This window comes from Plecotus auritus (assembly GCF_963455305.1).
Source record: "Plecotus auritus genome assembly, chromosome: 3".
Classification (NCBI taxonomy): Eukaryota; Metazoa; Chordata; class Mammalia; order Chiroptera; family Vespertilionidae; genus Plecotus; species Plecotus auritus.
This window is the reverse complement of record NC_137772.1, coordinates 144,098,684-144,117,235: the sequence shown is the minus strand read 5'-3', so window position 1 is coordinate 144,117,235 and position 18,552 is coordinate 144,098,684. Positions and strand designations below refer to the sequence as shown.

Sequence of the window (18,552 nt, the reverse complement as noted above, 5' to 3'; positions counted from 1 at the left end):
TGTTTTTTGATCCACTCTGCTACTCAGTGCCTCTTTACTGGTGAATTTAGACCATTTACATTTAGGGTAATTATTGATGTGTGAGGATTTCCTATAGCATTTTATCTTTTTTTTTTTTTTCTGGTAACACTGTGCCTCTATTGGTTCTTTTCCTTTATGCTTCTGTCTGTTGTTTTTGTTTGGTGGTATTCCATACATATTTCTTCTGTTTCCTCTTTTTTTAAGCTATATGTCTTATTTGGGGAATTTCTGTGTGTGGTTGCCATTAGTTTTATAAAAAAGTGAAGTTGCATATACATCATAGTTTTTTCCATTTTGAGTACATCTGATCTTCATCTTCTTTTGCCTGTCCATACCTGTCCATCTTCCCCTTGTATGTTTTTATTGTCACAAATGATCCCTGTTTATGCTGCGAGTTTTTGACAGTCCTACTGGTAGTGTTATGACCTTATGTTCTTTGTTTCAGGTAGAATAACTCCCTTGAGTATTTCCTGCCATGGAGGTTTTTAGTGATAAAATCCCTCAGTTTCTGTATGTCTGGGAATGTTCTTATTTCTTCTTCATATTTAAAGGATAATTTTGCTGGATATAATATGCCTGGCTGGTAATTTCTCTCTTTTAAGCATTTGAATATTTGGTTCCACTCTCTTCTTGCTTGTAAAGTTTCTGCTGAGAAGTTGAGTGAAATTCTGATGCATTTTTACTTCTTTCTTTTCCCTGGATGCTTTGAGGATTTTTTTCTTTGTCACTAATTTTTGACAGGTTCATTACCAAGTGCCTTGGAGAGGGCCCCTTTGGATTGAGGTAACTAGGTATTCTATTTGCTTCTTGGATTTGAGGATTTAGTTCTTTCCATAGATTTGGGAAGTTCTCATCCACTATTTGTTTTAATAGACTCTCCATTCCATACTCTCTTCCTCTTCTGCTATGCCTATGATTCTGATGTTTATTTTTGTTTGTTTTGTTTTGTTATTATGGAATCAGAGAGGTCTCATAGGGCTATTTCGTATTTCTTTATTCTCAGGTCTTTCTCTTCTTCCCTCTGCATCATTTCTTGATTCCTATCTTTAATATCACTAGTTCTTTCCTCTAGCTGGTTGGTTCTGTTTTCTATGCTCATCAGTTCACTCTTAATTTCTTTAATTGCCTGCTTCATTTCCAGGATTTCTGCTATATTATTTTTTAACAATTCAATTTCTTTGGAGAAATACTCATTTTGTTCATTGATTTGTTTTCTGAGTGAGCTGAATTGCCTGTAAGTATTTTCTCGCATCTCATTGAGTATTTTCAGAACTGCAATCTTGAAATCTCTGTCATTCAACTCGCATAATTCTGTATGTTCCAGCCTGTTCTCTGGGGATTTTTCATTTTCTTTCTGGTCATAGTTATTGTTGTGGTTGTTCTTTGTTTTCCCATTAATCTCTGAGGAGGTCTTTCTACTCTGTTCCAGTAGATGGTGCTGAATTGCAAGATTTTTTTTCCTCTGTCGCCTTACAGTTTTGAGTCTCCGGGGCTTCTGTAGGGTGTATTGCCTCTGCTGCTTGGGGGTGAGGTTTGTTTTCCCCTCACAGTAATGGAAGTCCCTGACCTCCTAGGGTCTAGCCCAAGCACCCCTTCTGGGGTTCAGTCACAGAGGGAAACTGTGTCTCTACTACTGCAGCTCTTGGCCTATCTATATATATATATAAAAGGCTAATATGCTAAGTCCCTCCAACCATCAACCAGTTACTATAACATGCACTGAACACCAGGGGGCACATGCTCAATGCAGGAGCTGACGTGACGTGCACTGGCCATTTACAAAGAAACGTCACTCCAGACCTGGTGCCGACAAAGTAACATTCAGCTTTCCCCAAGTGGTACACAGGCCCCCTCACCACCCCAGAGCAACACCCCACCAAATCACAACGAATGCTGCTGAGACCCCGTGGCGCAAAATGCAGCCCACCGCCCATCCCATCCTGGAAACGGTCACTGTGGGCTCTGGGTAATGACATCACGTAGCAACACATGGCTTCCTTTCCCTAGTGACTAGCCTCCTTGGAGTTTCTTCAGTCCAGGAACACGACTTGCTTTATAGCCAGGTGCAAACATTTTACAGTTTAACCAAATGTCTGTTAAGCATTTTTTCATGCCTCATTTCATTTGATCCTCACAGAAGTTCTGGAGTAGGTAGATAGGAGACTCGGTAGAATCCTATTTTCTTTTCATTAGCCGGAAAATGGAGGTTTAGAAAGTTTAGAAACTTGACCCAACTGAAAAGAAATAAGAAATGGTGGACTTTGAAAATGACTTCAGGTTTTCTCACTGCGCAGAATATAGTCAAACAATGCTACAGTTAAATATTTTACCCTTTTTTCTCCCTGCATGATCTGCAATAATAATCTGCTTCGTGTTGATATTTATTGCTGTGTTGCTGACAATTACCTGAAAGAGAATTTGGGGTGCTTCACTGGGCTGGTAAAAGTTTATCTAAATCAGAAAGCAAGTCTAATTAAGCAAGTTTATTCTGTATATATACAAGGCTAAGTTGACTCATGCACATGCGATACATATAAAGCTCCGGCTGGCGCCAATCGCACGCGTGTGTTTCGATCTGTCATTGTCAATTGTGAATTTGGTTGGTACTTCTATTATAGAGAATTGTCAAATAGTGATTTTAAAATATTTATTCTGCTTAATTTCCTTTCAGTGTGCACGAATCTGTGCACTGGGCCTCTAGTAGACAGTACACTCTTGGAAGCAATCCAAGGGCAACGGGAGGCGAGACCTGGGAATCTAATCAGTGGCAGGGCTTGGAGATCTACTTTCTTTGCCTGACAGTGGGCAGCCAGGCCTAGCCGTGGGGAGTGACTGTGTAGGGAGGCTGTCTGCTGATTCACAGCCATTTAAGCATGCAACTCAGATCCCGTTCACAACTCGCACCCATGGTTCAGACACTCTCTCACTGTTTGTGTGTGCGACCACACAATGCCGTCACTCCAGTGGCCATTCCAACAGTCAGCCACATGTTGGGTCAGCTCGCTCTTGGTCCAGACTGGCTGAGGAAAATGCCTGCAACTGCTGCCTCAGTTCCCAGTTGCTGCGCTGCAGACATGCTGCTGCGTTGTGGCTGTATTTAGCTTCCCTCCCTTCTCCCGTCTCCCAGCTTATTCCAAGGAGCCCACCTTAGTTCCAGTGTTCAGGTCTCTCAGGCGTGCATCTCTGTTGAGCAGGGACTTCTTTGTTGAAATATAGGTTATTATTTTGTTGAAATGTTAGGGGGAGAGGATAGATGCGCCCTTACGCCGCCATTCCTCTGATGCCACTCAACTGTATATAATTTAATGTAAATAAAAATGCCTTTGATAATTATAAATTTTATAGTTTTATTTTTAATTTTACTAACCACTATCATCCTTACAGTAATAAATTTGCCTTTTCCTCTATTATCCTTCCAATTGTTTTTCTACTTTATCTGCAATTTCCTTTCGGTTTCTTTGCCAAATCCTTTACCGTTTTTCATTGTGTAACCTAATTTGTCATTCTGGATTCTCTTTTTGGATGACCTTTGAAAAGTTTCACAAATGTATTCTTCACTTTAAATGAGCTAATTGAAAATTATATTTCTGATGAGCTTTGAAATACTTTAGGGCAGTGTACATGCCTTTTAAAAATCTTGAGCTTATTCAAGTAGCTTTCTTAGGACATTTAAATATTTGATAAAGGACATTTGAAGTTACACAGCTACAAATTAATATTAATTAGTATTTCATTCTGCCTGTAAAGCATTTATCTGCTTCAGTAGTTTAATTGATGCTCACTAGATATAATCATAGAGTATACTATACTCCAAAGTATTTTTTTATTTCAGCAGACTTTAAATTATATTGTGGCTAATACATATTAACTATTATATGTAATATTCTATTTATAATCCATTGGAATTGATAATATATAATTGGTTTATTATTTTAACTTAGTCAAATATCTAATAGGGCAGAAAAATTTACCCCTGACTGACATCAGATAATAATTTTCTCTCGGTCATAATTGCTATTTTACATTACAGGAAAAATACTTGTACATTAATCCTAGATAAGAATTTTTAAAAAATATAATATTACTGCTTAAAATTAAGTTTCAGTCTCTCTTTTCTTCTTTGGGTCTTCTATGCATTTTCCTGCTTCCCTTGGATATTGTGTAATTTATTTCTCACTATAAAAAATTTACTTTTAGCATAAAATATATTATCTTTTATAAGAAATAATCATTTGTAACATTGTTACTTTGACTCAAACTATTAGAGATACTGTAATTTTGAAATATAATTTTTCTTGAAATGTATATAAAGTATTTTATAATACACTCATAATCCTTACAATTATATTATCACCACTGAGCCAACCCAGTTAGGGCATGAATTTAAAAAATATGAAATAGAATTAATGTGAGATCTTGGTAATGTTACTTGATCCTTCACTTCTCCATTTTTGGTGCAAGCAGGCTGTTTGTCCTTTCTTTCTGTAAATCACAATATATAACCAAAGGAACATATTTAGTTAAATGTTTTACATTTTTTCCAGGATGAATTGATTACATACGTTACAGGTATTAGTTTCTATACCTAATTAAGTTTCTTTCAAGATTATCTTTAAGTTTGTTATCAAGTAACATTTTTGGTAAAAAAAAAAAAAACACACAAAAAATTTATGTGTGTTTCAACATTTAATTGAAAATATTATGTGGACTTTGACAAAAAAATAATAATGGAGCTTTATTCTCCAAGATTTAACCTCAGTGACTCCCATATGTACAATACTCACTGAAGATATTTTGGGACAATGGAAACTAAAGAGAAAATAAACAAATGGGACTACATCAAAATAAAAAGCTGTTGCACAACAAAAGAAACCATCAACAAAACAACAAGAAAGCCCACTGCATGGGAGAACATATTTTCTAATGTTATCTCCGATAAGGGTTTAATCTCCAACATTTACAGGGAACTCATACAACTTAACAAAAAGAAGATAACCCAATCAAAAAATGGGCAATGGACCTAAATAGGTACTTTTCGAAAGTAGACATAAGAAAGCCAAGAAACATATGAAAACATGCTCAAAGTCACTAATCATCCAAGAGATACAAATCAAAACAACAATGAGGTACCATCTCACACCTGTCAAAATGGCTATCATCAACAAATCAACAAATGACAAGTGTTGGCGAGGATGTGGAGAAAAAGGAACCCTCATGCACTGCTGGTGGGAATGCAGACTGGTGCAGCCACTGTGGAGAACAGTATGGAGTTTCCTCAAAAAACTAAAAATGGAACTCCCATTTGACCAAGTGATCCCACTTTTAGAAATATATCCCAAGAAACTAGAAACACCCATCAGAAAGGATATATGCACCCCTATGTTCATAGTGGCACAATTTACCATAGCTAAGATTTGGAAACAGCGTAAGTGCCCATCAGATGATGAGTGGATTAAAAAACAGTGCTACATCTACACAATGGAATACTATACTGTGGTAAAAAAGAAGGAATTCTTACCATTTGCAACAGCCTGGATGGAGATGGAGAGCATTATGCTAAGCGAAATAAGCCAGTCGGAGAAAGATAAATGTCACTTGATCTCACTTATTTATGGAATATAATGAACAACATAAACTGATGAACAAAAACAGATCCAGAGACATAGAAGCATTGATCAGACCATCAAACCTCAGAGGGAAGGTACAAGAGGGTAGGAGTAAGGGGGTGAGATCAACCAAAGGACTTGTATGCATGCATATAAGCCTAACCAATGGACACAGACACCAGGGGGGTGAGGGCATGAGTGGGGGTGTGTGGGGGCAATGGGGCAATAAGGACACATGTAATACCTTAATCAATAAAGAAAAAAAAGAAAAAAGATATTTTGCTTACCAGTACTTACTCTAGACCTTAAATTATATTTTCAGCTTTCTAGAATTTTTTATTTCATATAACAGGGTAGTACTATGGGGAATATATATAGCTCATTGTTCAATTTAAATAACATTTTCTAGTTTTTTTTTTTTTGTTTTTTTTTTTTTAAATATATTTTATTGATATTTTACAGAGAGGAAGGGAGAGGGATAGAGAGCTAGAAACATCGATGAGAGAGAAACATCGATCAGCTGCCTCCTGCACACCTCCCACTGGGGATGTGCCCGCAACCAAGGTACATGCCCTTGACCGGAATCGAACCCGGGACCCTTCAGTCCGCAGGCTGATGCTCTATCCACTGAGCCAAACCGGTTTCGGCAACATTTTCTAGTTTTTTAATATCTACATAAACATTTTTCAGTTTTTATTGGGAAATCATTGACATACATCACTGCATAAGTTTAAGACGTACAGCATGATGGTTTGATTTACATATACTGTGAAATGATTACAACAATAGGATCAACTAACCTGCATCACCTCATATAGATGCAGTAAAAAAGAAAAAAAAATTCTCCTGTGTTGAGAACTCGTAGGATATGCTCTCTTAACAACTTTCCTGTATAGTATATGGCAGTGTTAGTTACAATCATCATGTTGTACATTATATCCCTAGTACTTATTTATCTTTGTAACTTTTTATTACCTTCCTCCAATTTTCCATACCATACACTCTGCTTCTGGTAACCACAAGTCTGATCTCTTTTTCTATGAGGTTGTTAGGTTTTTGCTTGTTCATTTGTTTTTACGTATCCTATATAATAAAAGGGTGATATGCAATTTGACCCTAACAGCAGAATGGCCGGGAACAACTGGTCCCTAGGACGTGCACTAACCACCAGGGGGCAGACACTCAGTGCAGGAACTGCCCCCTGGTGGTCAGTGTGCTCCCACAGGGGAAACTCAGCTCAGCCACAAGCCAGGCTGACAGCTATGAACGCAGTGGCGGTGGTGGGAGCCTCTCCCGTCTCCGCAGAGGCACTAAGGATGTCCGACTGTGGCTTAGGCCTGCTCCCCATGGGCCTAAACCACAGTCAGACATCCTCTGAGGGTTCCTGGGCTGTCAGAGGGATGTGTGACTGCCAGCTTAGGCCCGATCCCCCAGGGAGCGAGTGGACATCCCCTGAGGGGTCCCGGGCTGCAAGAGGGTGCAGAACGGGCTGAGGGACCTCCCCCTCTGCCCCCTGAGTGCATGAATTTTCATGCACCAGGCCTCTGTTAAGTAAGATAAAGTCCATCCATGTTGTCACAAATGGTCAAATTTCCTTGTTGTTGTTGTTTTTGTGTGTGTGTTTTTTTATGGCAGAATAGTTCTTCCATGAAACTTTTATAATCGTTCTCAGCATCTCTTTCTAATACTAACTCCTGAGGGTTTGTTTAAACCGCCTTCTCAGTTTAAACCACCTTCTCAGTTTTTTCCTATGACCACTGAGCAATAGTCTTAGCCTCCTCTAATGTTTTTTAGTTAGAATCATATTTATTTTACGTTTATCTGAGCAAAAGTGAGGCCACTTGTGATAATCTTGAAATACATAAAGAATATGCTAACATTTCTTTGGTTTATTTTTATTTTATATTTTAAATTTATTTTTCAATTACAGTTGACATATTATATTAGTTTTAGGTGTACATCATAGTGATTAGACATTTATATACCTTTCAAAGTGATCACTCTGTAAAGTCTCATACCCACCTGATAGTGTACATAGTTATTACAATGCTAGTGGCCCGGTGCATGAAATTCATGCACAGGGAGGGGGGTTCCCTCAGCCCAGCCTGCACCCTCTCCAATTGGGGACCCCTTGGGGGATGTCCAACTGCCATTTTAGGCCTGATTTGATGTCCAACTGCCGTTTTAGGCCTGATTCCTGGGATCAGGCCTAAAACGGTAGTCGGACATCCCTTTAGCAATCTGGGATCACTGGCTCCTAACAACTCACCTGCCTGCCTGCCTGATTGCCCCTAACTGCCTCTACCTGCCTGCCTGATTGCTCCTAACCTCTCTACCTGCCTGCCTGATCACTCATAACTGCTTCTGCCTGCCTGCCTGATAGCCCCTAACTGCTTTCCCCTGCTTGCCTGATCGCCCCTAACTGCCCTCCCCTGCCAGCCTGATGTCACCCCCAACTGCCCTCCCCTGCTGGCCTGATCGCTCCTAACTGCCTCTGCCTTGGTCCCTACCACCATGGCTTTGTCCGGAAGGAAGTCAGACATCCAGAAGATGGCCGGTTGACCCAGTCTAATTAGCATATTACCCTTTTATTAGTATAGATAGATTATATAGGATAGGATTGCTTAAATGGTGGGGGGGAAGCCTTTATCAGCAGAAGGAGATGCTCTTGGCAGACAAAAATACATAATCCTTATATCTGGACTGATAGCCAGCCATATGCACTGTACTGCCAAACTGGTTATTAAAAAATTGAACCACTTTCTTACACCTTACACCAAACAGCTGTTGCCCTTAAAACCCCTCCTCAGCCCCCACCTTAGGTTCTGCCTTTGCAGTTCACCCAGATTAGGTTCTGATTGGTCAGTTTCTATGCCAGTGAGCATCAAAAGCTCTGCCTACTAGGCAGCCATTGGCTACTTGCAGTTCACCCAGATTTGGTTCTGATTGGTCAGTTTCTATGCCAGTCAGGGTCAAAAGCTCCGCCTCCTACACAGCCATTGGCTCCTCACAGTTCACCCAGATTTGGTTCTGATTGGTCAGTTTCTATGCCAGTCAGCGTCTCCGGGCCTGATCAGAGAGGCGGGGCTGATCAACAGCTGCCCCAGGCTGCTGGTGAGTGGGCTGAACTGCTGACCTCTCAGAGAGAGAGAGCCTTGCCAGCAGCCTGGGGCAGCTGCTGATCAGCCCTGACCCTTTCTCAATCTCCAAGAGGTCAGCAGTTCAGCCCACTGGCCAGTCCCCACCCACCCAAGCCTGTTGCACGCACAGCCTGGCGTTCGGTTGTCCTTTCGGTCATTTGGGATGTTACAGACCCTGGTTCTTTATATATATAGATTGTTGACTATATACGCTGTGCTGTACTTTACATCCCTGTGACTATTTTTATAACCAGAAATTGGAACTTTTTAATCCCTTTCATCTCTTTTCACTCATCTAGCCATCATCCCTCTCATCTGATGACTGTCAATTTGTTCTCTGCATCGATGAGTATGTTTCTGTCTTGTCTGTTTATTTTGGGTTTTTTATTCTATATATAAGTAAAATCATATGGTATTTGTGTTTATCTGACTTACTTTCACTTAGCCTACTATCCTCTGGGTCCATCTATGTTGTCACAAATGGCAAGATTTCGTTCTCTTTCCTGGCTGAATGATATTGCACTGTATATGTGCACAGTAAATATCCTTTATTTGTCTATCAGTGAACACAAGTTGCTTCAGTGATCCATTGGTTATAATATGGTGTACCTACTTCATTTGGGAATTTAAGGTAGATATCTCAGTGGAAGTGAGATGCTATTCTAATATTATATATTCAAACTTAAATAAGGATGCTAATTAAAAATGTCAAATTACTATTTTGTAGACCTGAAACTAATACAACCAATATAATATTATATACCAACTATTCTTAATTAAAACATAATTTTTTTAATTTAAATTCTTTCTTTTTTAAAAAAATATATTTTATTGATATTTTACAGAGAGGAAGGGAGAGGGATAGAGAGCCAGAAACATCGATGAGAGAGAAACATCAATCAGCTGCCTCCTGCACACCCCCCACCGGGGATGTGCCCGCAACCAAGGTACATGCCCTTGACCGGAATCGAACCCGGGACCCTTCAGTCCGCAGGCCGACGCTCTATCCACTGAGCCAAACCGGTTTTGGCTAAATTCTTTATTTTTTAAATTATTACATATGTCTACTTTTTCCCCCATTGACCTCTCCCCGGCCGCTCCCTCTCCCCAGCACATGCCCTCACCCCCCTACTGTCTGTGTCCATTGGTTATATTTATATGCATGCAGACAAGTCCTTTGGTTGATCTCTTACCTGCTCCCCCATACCCTACTTTACCTCTGAGGTTTGACAGTCTGTTTGATGCTTCTATGTCTCTGGATCTATTTTTGTTCATCAGTTTATATTGTTCATTATATTCTACAAATAAGTGAGATCATGTGGTATTTGTCTTTCTCTGACTGGCTTATTTCACTTAGCCTAATGCTCTCCAGGTCCATCGATGCTATTGCAAATGGTAAGAGTTCTTTCTTTTTTACAGCAGTGCAGTATTCCATTGTGTAGATATACCACAGTTTTAAAATCCATTTATCTGCTGATGGGCACTTAGGCTGTTTCCAAATCTTAGCTATTGTAAATTGTGTTACTATGAACATAGGGGTGCATATATCCTTTTATGAGTATTTCTGGTTTCTTGGGATATATTCCTAGAAGTGGGATCACTGGGTCAAATGGGAGTTCATTTTTAGTTTTTTGAGGAAACTCCATACTGTTCTCCACAGTGGCTGCACCAGTCTCTATTCCCACCAGCAGTGCATGAGGGTTCCTTTTCCTCTGCATCCTCACCAGCACTTGTCATTTGTTGATGATAGCTATTCTGACAGATGTGAGATGCTACCTCATTGTTGTTTTGATTTGCATCTCTCAGATGATTAGTGACTTTGAGCATGTTTTCAGATGTCTCTTGGCCTTCTGTGGGTCCTCTTTCAAAAAGTGTCTATTTAGGTCCTTAGCCCATTTTTTTGTTGGATTGTTTATCTTCCTTTTGTTAAGTTGTATGAGTTCCTTATAAATGTTGGAGTTAAACCCTTATTGGATACTAGAGGCCCGATGCACGAAATTTGTACAAGAGTAGGCCTTCCTTCCCTTAGCTGCCGGCACTGGCTTCCCTCCAGCCACCGGCACCCGGGACCCAGGATTCCCTTGCAGAAGGAGGCCCTGCCCACTCACCACAGCCTGCTGGTTGGTGGCCTAGGCCTCCCTCTTTGGGGTTGTGGAGCGCCTGCGCCTCCCCCCCCCACCCCCAGATTGATCTCCCTGCTGGCCGGTGGCCTGGGCCTCGCTCTGCGGGGTGATCATGGGACGATGTTCGGCCCCCGACCAATTGCATCGCACCCGCCTTGGCTGGCCTGGTGCCATTGGGTGTCATAGTGTGGTTCAAGATGGCCATCTGGATGGTCATTCTGCTGTTCGGCCGTTTGGTCGATTTGCATATTATGCTTTCATTATATAGGATAACATTGGCAAATATGTTCTCCCATGCAGTGGGTTTTCTTGTTGTTTTGTTGATGGTTTCTTTTGCTGTGCAGAAGCTTTTTATTTTAACGTAGTCCCATTTTTTTTTTCTCCTTAGTTTCCATTGTCCTAGGAGTTCTGTCAGTAAAGATATTGCTATGACAAATGTCTGCTATTTTGCATGGATTTTTCTAAGTTTTTTATGGTTTCTGGTCTTACGTTTAAGTCTTTTATCCATTTTGAGTTTATTTTTGTGTATGGTATAAGTTGGTGGTCTAGTTTCATTTTTTTTTTTTTTTTTGCATGTATCTGTCCAATTTTCCCAACACCATTTATTGAAGAGACTGTCTTGACTCCACTGCATGCTCTTGCCTCCTTTGTCAAATATTAATTGAGGATAATGGCTTGGGTCGATTTCTGGGTTCTTCTGTTCTCCTGGTCTATATGTCTGTTCTTGTGCCAGTACCAGGCAGTTTTAAGAACAGTGGCTTTGTAATATAGCTTAGTATCTGAAAAAATAAATTTTAAAAAATCATCCCTTGAAACTGAGTTAAAAGTATTTTTTATAAAGAGTCCTTCTATCTATCCATTGTCCCATTGTCATTCGAAAATAAAACATTCTGTGCCCAATGTATCAAAAATATATCACCCCAGTACAAGTTTAAATAATAATACATTTTACACTTACACATTTTTCAGTAGGAATTTGGTCTAAGTCTTTACTGATATTAGCTTTAGAAAATATAAATGCACAATTATTCTGAAACTCTCCTTTAGAATCTTGAAAAATTATGATACAATTTATCTTGGAAATTTTTTCTTCTAGGCGGTTTAGAATCTTTAAAACATCTCCAGCAACTAATTGTGGACAACAATCAGTTAATTAGTACAAAAGGCCTTTGTGATACTCCTACCATTATCTACCTGGATTGCTCACATAATCATCTTACTAAAGTTGAGGGTATTGAAAACTGTGGATTGCTTCAAATACTGAAGTTACAGGGAAATTACCTAAGTGAGGTAATTGCTTTGAATTCATTTCTATGATTAATGTAAAATTTTTCTTTTGATGAAAATATCAACCACATATTTCAAAAACAATTTTGATTATTTTCTTTTGCTTGTCAGCTATATCTGATTTTCAGTTTATTTTAAACTATTGCACACTTTCCAATATTTAAACAAATGTTTACCATAGTTAGGAAATTTTTTAAAGAAATTTAATTTAACATTACTTTTTCATAATACCAAAATATAATAAATCAAATCTTTTAAGTGATATTTTAGTATGTAGTGTGTTCAAATTTTCTATCATGTAATTCTAACTAAAATTCAGCATAAAATACTTTCTATACAAAATTCTAATTGAGGTTAGTTCTTAAAAATTTAATTTATACTAAAATTTTCATAACATCATACTTTGATTTGTGATACACAGTTTATCAGAGAATATAACTGTTGTTAGTTTTGATACATTTTATACTTTTAAATTTGGTTAAATGACAAAAATATTTTGCTTAATGTAAGCTAATGACACATTTAAATATAGATTCCATCCTTGGAGAATCATGTTCTACTGCGAGAATTATACTTGGATGATAACAGCATTTCAGTTGTGGAAGCATGTTCTTCGTATTGGCTGCCTTTGCTACAAAACCTGACTCTGTCTCAAAACAGGTAAAAAATGAACTTTACTTAATAAATGCAGTAAATGATTACTTAATTGTGTGGTCTTCATACTAAGTAGAAAAGCTGTTTTTTTTCCAGTAATTCATAGAAAGTGCATTGCAATGAGTTGGTACTTAAATTATAAATAACATTTTATAGAATTTTAAAAATTAAAGTGTATTGACATACCCTTGAATTTTAGTAAACTTTTAATTCTCACTTATCCTACTCATTTTATTTCTTCTCAAAATGCACTTGTAGAAAACTCTTAGAGCAGGTTTGTTTATGTTTGTAAAGAATATATTCCTTGGAAAATACAGGAGGTAGTTAATTTAATTCAGAAGGATGTCTCATTCTCTCAAATGGTACTTATTAAGTCCTGGAAGAAGGATTTTTAATCTGCTCTCAACTTGCATGTCTTTTTGTAACTGTTAAGATAGATTTAAATTCGATTTCCCTAAGGATATAAAGTAACACTTAAAAAAAATACCTTAACATTAAATCGAGGTGGGTACCTGTCACAGGAGATCCATTTGAAACCACCAAACATCTGGATCTTTGCAGAAAATAACTGTTGAAACCAAAGCAGGAGCACAATATGTGTATGCCTCCCTCTGTTTAATATTTCATTGAGACTGTTCAGACTAATATGATTAATTTGTTCATGAAAGGCACATGGAGTAGGGAAAAGGAACCACCTTTAACATAAATTTCTTCTTTGAGTTATATAATTCTTGCAAAACAAGTAAACAAGGACAACCCAATGTTAATATGTGTATCTCTCCCCCTCCCCCCAAAAAAGTTTTCTCTCAATCTCTGTAGTGTTCATCTTTTAAACATGTATGCTCCAAATGGTTTAATTTATATCTATTATATACTATTCCACTATTTGACAAATAAGAACCGATTGTGTATTTAAAAATACCTTCAAATTGTTTTAATCAGATCTAAAATATGAAAGGTGATTTGACTTTAAAAGGATATTTATTCCAGAGTCAGCTCTATCAGATAACACTGTTTAAGTAATTTGGGCCATCCAAAAACCCATTGGCTCTTTATTCAATATTTCCAGAAAAGAGATAAAATTTTAATAGAACTACTTAGCTGTGCTGTGGATATATGCAAAAAAAATCACTCAGTAGCAGACATATTTAGCTTATACTATAAAAATGTTTCTCAAGCCACAGTGATGAGCATAATATTTTTAATATTAGGAATATTTAAATTATGAACTTTTTTTTAGAAATAATGCCTTTAATTTTATTGAGCCATTGAAATCATCAAAGAAATATTCTACTTTTAAAAGTTAAAAGTAATTCTGGCTAATAGACTTTTGCCCTATCAATCTGATATTACTAGGAATAATATATACTAGACTATTAAAATTTATTTTAGAGATGATAATTATAATTGGTATACTTAAATAAAATTATTTATAATTTTGTTTGCTTAGCTTTATACTAGTACATTTTATATATTGAGGTAACATTTGCTATTTGGGGGATACAAAACTGAGTAATATATGTCCTTTCCCTCAAAAAACTCTTAGGAATAAAGGAGCTTAATCTTGAACTTAATATATTTAAAGAGAGATTAAATTATATAATATGCTTTTTTGAACATTTTAATAATGCTGTTATAGAAATGTGATTGATCTGAATGGACATATACAGTAGAAAAATTATTTTCTAAAATCATAGTAAAAATAATTTTCAACCTTAGGATTTTTCATAATAAGCTAATATGATAAACTGTAAAAAATATCCATCTTACATTAAGCTTTCACATATGCATTGACCTTTTCAGAACCATATCAAGTTTGGTAAAATTCAGAATCAGCAGATTTAGGTTTGAATTCTGAATCCACATTTATCTGTCAGTTGACAATGAACAACTCTTTTCTCACTACATGAACCTCATTGTTTTCATGTGTAAAAAAAGATAGTAATACCTACCTAACCTGTTTTATGAGGTGTAATGATGATCCAAAAGGAAAATGTATGTGAATGCATTTGCAAACCTGAAAAAAATTATAAATTAGATATTTGTACTTGTGGCTGGTATGTCTTTTAAATTTTATATATTCTTCTTTTAGTTTTTGATAAATATTTTCATCACAAGGGAGAAATTATGTCCATATGCTCTTTTTCCAACAAATGAAATACATATAAAGAATGGTCCTTAGCACATATTGTTTGATATACTTGTTTCATTCTGACTTCTGTTTTAAATTTTCATTAGGACATGTGACTGTTTTAAGTTTGACTCAGCGGAGTTATAACTGGAGGACTCTCTGGCTTCACAAGCCTTTCTATTTCCAGTGAGACTCTAAGTAGGAGCAGAAAGTGGAAACTATTACCCATCGGCTGCTCATTGTACAAATCTTTTGCTTTTTGTCGTCTTTGAAATTTATATCTTTTTTATGCCCAGGGCTAATGTGACAGGGTCAAATAGTATTAGGTTTTCACTAATGTCCTTTGTCTTTCTGGTTTGAATTTTCTTAGGAAAAAATATACACAGAATGTCAGTAAAAGTTCTAGAGTTTGTGTGTTTTTGTGTTTTGTTTTGTTTTAAGATTCTACTATTAGGTTTCTACCATCCTAATGAATAGTCATAAAGGTGAATGAATAGCCCGTTTTCTTGATTAAAATTTCCAAAAATGAAAATGTGATTCTAAAAGCATGGCTATCAGAAAAGATAAAATTTCAATATTATAAAAATATTTGATCAAACCAAATATTTCTTTACTTGAATAGGTATTTGCAAAGGTTTTTTTTTTTCAATTCTAAAACTTTCTTAGTTACTTTTACTTGTATTTTACCTATATGTTATTATGTAACTAATTGGTGGGAAAAATGATATACTCTGAAAAAAGAGAAAAACTCATTTTCGACTAATCTTTCCAAATCCTTTAATAGAAGAGCAAAGATTTATTATTGGAAATATATTAAAGGTAGGAAACAAATAAGAATGTTCTTTTAATAAACACATTTATAAGAATTATATTTCACTTGAATAACTTCAATTTCCTACTTGTAATAATAATGTAGAACATGCCTAAATAGAATATGTCTTAATGTTAGGGCTTAAATCCACGAAGTATACAGTGACAAAGTTTTAAGTTTCTTTTTTTTTCTCTATTTATTTTCTTTGTTTTTCTGTGTACATGTGACATTTCAGTAAATTTTACTATTAAAGACTATGTACAAATAATGAAGTAAATGTATAAATGAAATGGCCAATATTTTTCCACTTTTTCTTTTATTACCTTGGATTCCCCACCCCACTGGATATGGTTTTAAGAAGTAGTGTATATAGGTATATAGTATAAATAGTAATATTGTACTTAGGATTGGCTACATTCAGAGAGATCTTCTTCCAGCCTGTTATTTAGTCTATGTTTTCATCAGTAGTATCCTCTGTCTCTCTGCTAATACAAAACAGGATAGTACAAGAGAGAAGTCAAGGTCAGTACAACCGATAGTTTTGTGTCAGATCCATGAGGCCTCCAGGAAGAGTATTATTCTGTAACCTTCTGAACTTAAATAGTAGTATATATTTTTTTTTCAATTTTTAAGAGCTGGTAGAAATAAAGGTGAAGACATCTGCCAGGCCAACATCTGCCAGGGGCAATATTTTTTAAAAAACAACACAAAAAGAACTGGAAATTAATGCATACTTTTTTGTACTACAAATACTCCTTCCATTGAAGCATATTTTGAACAGTTGTAGAGTTCCAACATTTATAGTGGGAATTGGTTCATAACACTACTGTGTTTGTGATGAGAATATATTTTATATGAAAGAATTTTTGTTTTATTTAAAATTTCAGATGATTTGACTTAATTTTTATTTCCAAATATCTAGGATAAGGTGATATTATGTTCATAGTAAGTTTAGACTTGTCTTAGAAATGTAAGTCAAACTAAAGTTAATTTTTCTTTTATGACTTTTGTTTCCAATGATGTGATATTTTAAATATTATGTTCCTTGCTAGAATATAGGCTTTTAATGACAATTTTAACTTAGAAAGCTATAGAAATTTTTAAAAGTAGGAGGAAAGTTTATTATTAGAATTTGAACTTCCATAATTTAATAAGAGTATTGATTTTAAATATTCATCTATTTCTGCCAGACTTGTCTATACTATTGTTATAAAACATTTTATATTATTATTAGTGACTCTAATCAGTCATCTTGTAAAAAAGTGAAGATAAGTATTTTTATGATTTTTACCTTCTAATGGTTTAATCCAGAAAAAAATATATAAATAATATAAATAATATAAATTTGGCCTTATACAAAGACAAAAAAATTAACAATAAAACTTTCACTTGTTTTTATTTAAGTACCACATATACATTAAAGTACATGATATTTGTTATTGAAATTGGCAATTCCATGATTTCTCCATAGAAATGAATACAAATTTTCCATTATAAAATAAATACTTAATTTTATAATTATTGCATTTTAATAAGTACTGTTAATCAATGGTATTATAATTTTATTTTAGTGTACAAATACTATTCCATATTCAGTTACACATAATTGCATGTTATATAATTGTACTATATGATTTATAATTATATAGTTAGTTCAATAATGTTAAGGACTTTCCAATTTAAAATTTTTATGAATTCTATTTTTTTTTGTTTTCAGTTTGACAAAAATCACACCACTTTTTCATTTTGTTTCTCTGGAAAAACTGGATGTCAGCAATAATTGCCTTTCTGGTAAGTTTATAATAATATATAATTTAAAAAAAAATAAATTTTTGAGTTTCTGTTCCAAATATCATTGAGGAGCTGTTTTAGATAGATGTTTTAATGGTACACACACACACACACACACACACACACACACACACACACACACTAACGTACAGAGGAGGAAATTTTTCTCTTATACCTTCTTAAGTTCCTAGGCTGAAACTGAAGAATTAAACTGACACAAGAAAAACAGAAAAAAAAACAACCAAGTTTTAATTGTAGGGTTTCCCTCCCACACACACGTATACATGGGAGTTCTCCCAAGAAAAATAAAGATCCCAAGAAGCAGTTAGAATTGAACACTTACCTAGAGAATTGGATAAGAGTAGTAAATTGTGAAAATGTGACAAGGCAAAGGTGCTTGGTTTACGGAATTTAATTAAATAAAAAATTGACTAGGAAATAAGGGTTAGTTTAACAAGTTTGTGCATATTTCTCTCAGCCTCTCTTCCTGTCCTTGTGAGAAGAATGTCTCTTTCCTCCTGGTATAGGGAGGGTATCTTCCACATAGGAATTCATCTCCTGCTTTACAGAAAGAGAAGAAAGGTCAGAGTAGTTTTACATCTGCTGTTTTATAAGTTCCTTAAAGAGGCATGGTGAAGTAATTCAGTTAATATATTCTTTACACCTTTAAAATCATATCACTTCCATATCTTTCTGGAAGAACTGGGCATATGTCTCAATTATATTGTTATTTTAAATTCATGTATCTTTTAACTATGAAGTAAGTAGCATAGTAAAGGCGAGTAAAAAAAAAAACACAAACTTGCCTAACTTGTGGACTCCTAACAGGTATATAATAGAAACCAATTTAAAATGTACTAAATTAAAAAATGATTAATTCATTTGGCTGACTCATCCCCCAAAGTTTGCCTATCCCTACTCCCTGTCAGTCCCCTCATAAAGACAACTATAGTTCTAATTTGTCACCATAGGTTAATTTTGACTGTTA

At 35.7% G+C, this 18,552-nt stretch overlaps 1 protein-coding gene across 4 annotated transcripts in view; it reads left to right on the top strand.

The window, feature by feature from the left end:
* Positions 1–18,552, top strand: part of LRRIQ1 (leucine rich repeats and IQ motif containing 1) — a gene marked incomplete at both ends in the record, with an annotated part of 281,974 nt that overhangs the window by 67,308 nt on the left and 196,114 nt on the right. For all 4 annotated transcript variants that reach the window (XM_080659623.1, XM_080659624.1, XM_080659621.1 and 1 more), the window contains 3 exons: positions 11,987–12,180; positions 12,710–12,837; positions 17,491–17,564. In XM_080659623.1, coding sequence (XP_080515749.1) covers positions 11,987–12,180; positions 12,710–12,837; positions 17,491–17,564 — 396 coding nt within the window. The remainder of the gene's footprint in view (positions 1–11,986; positions 12,181–12,709; positions 12,838–17,490; positions 17,565–18,552) is intronic.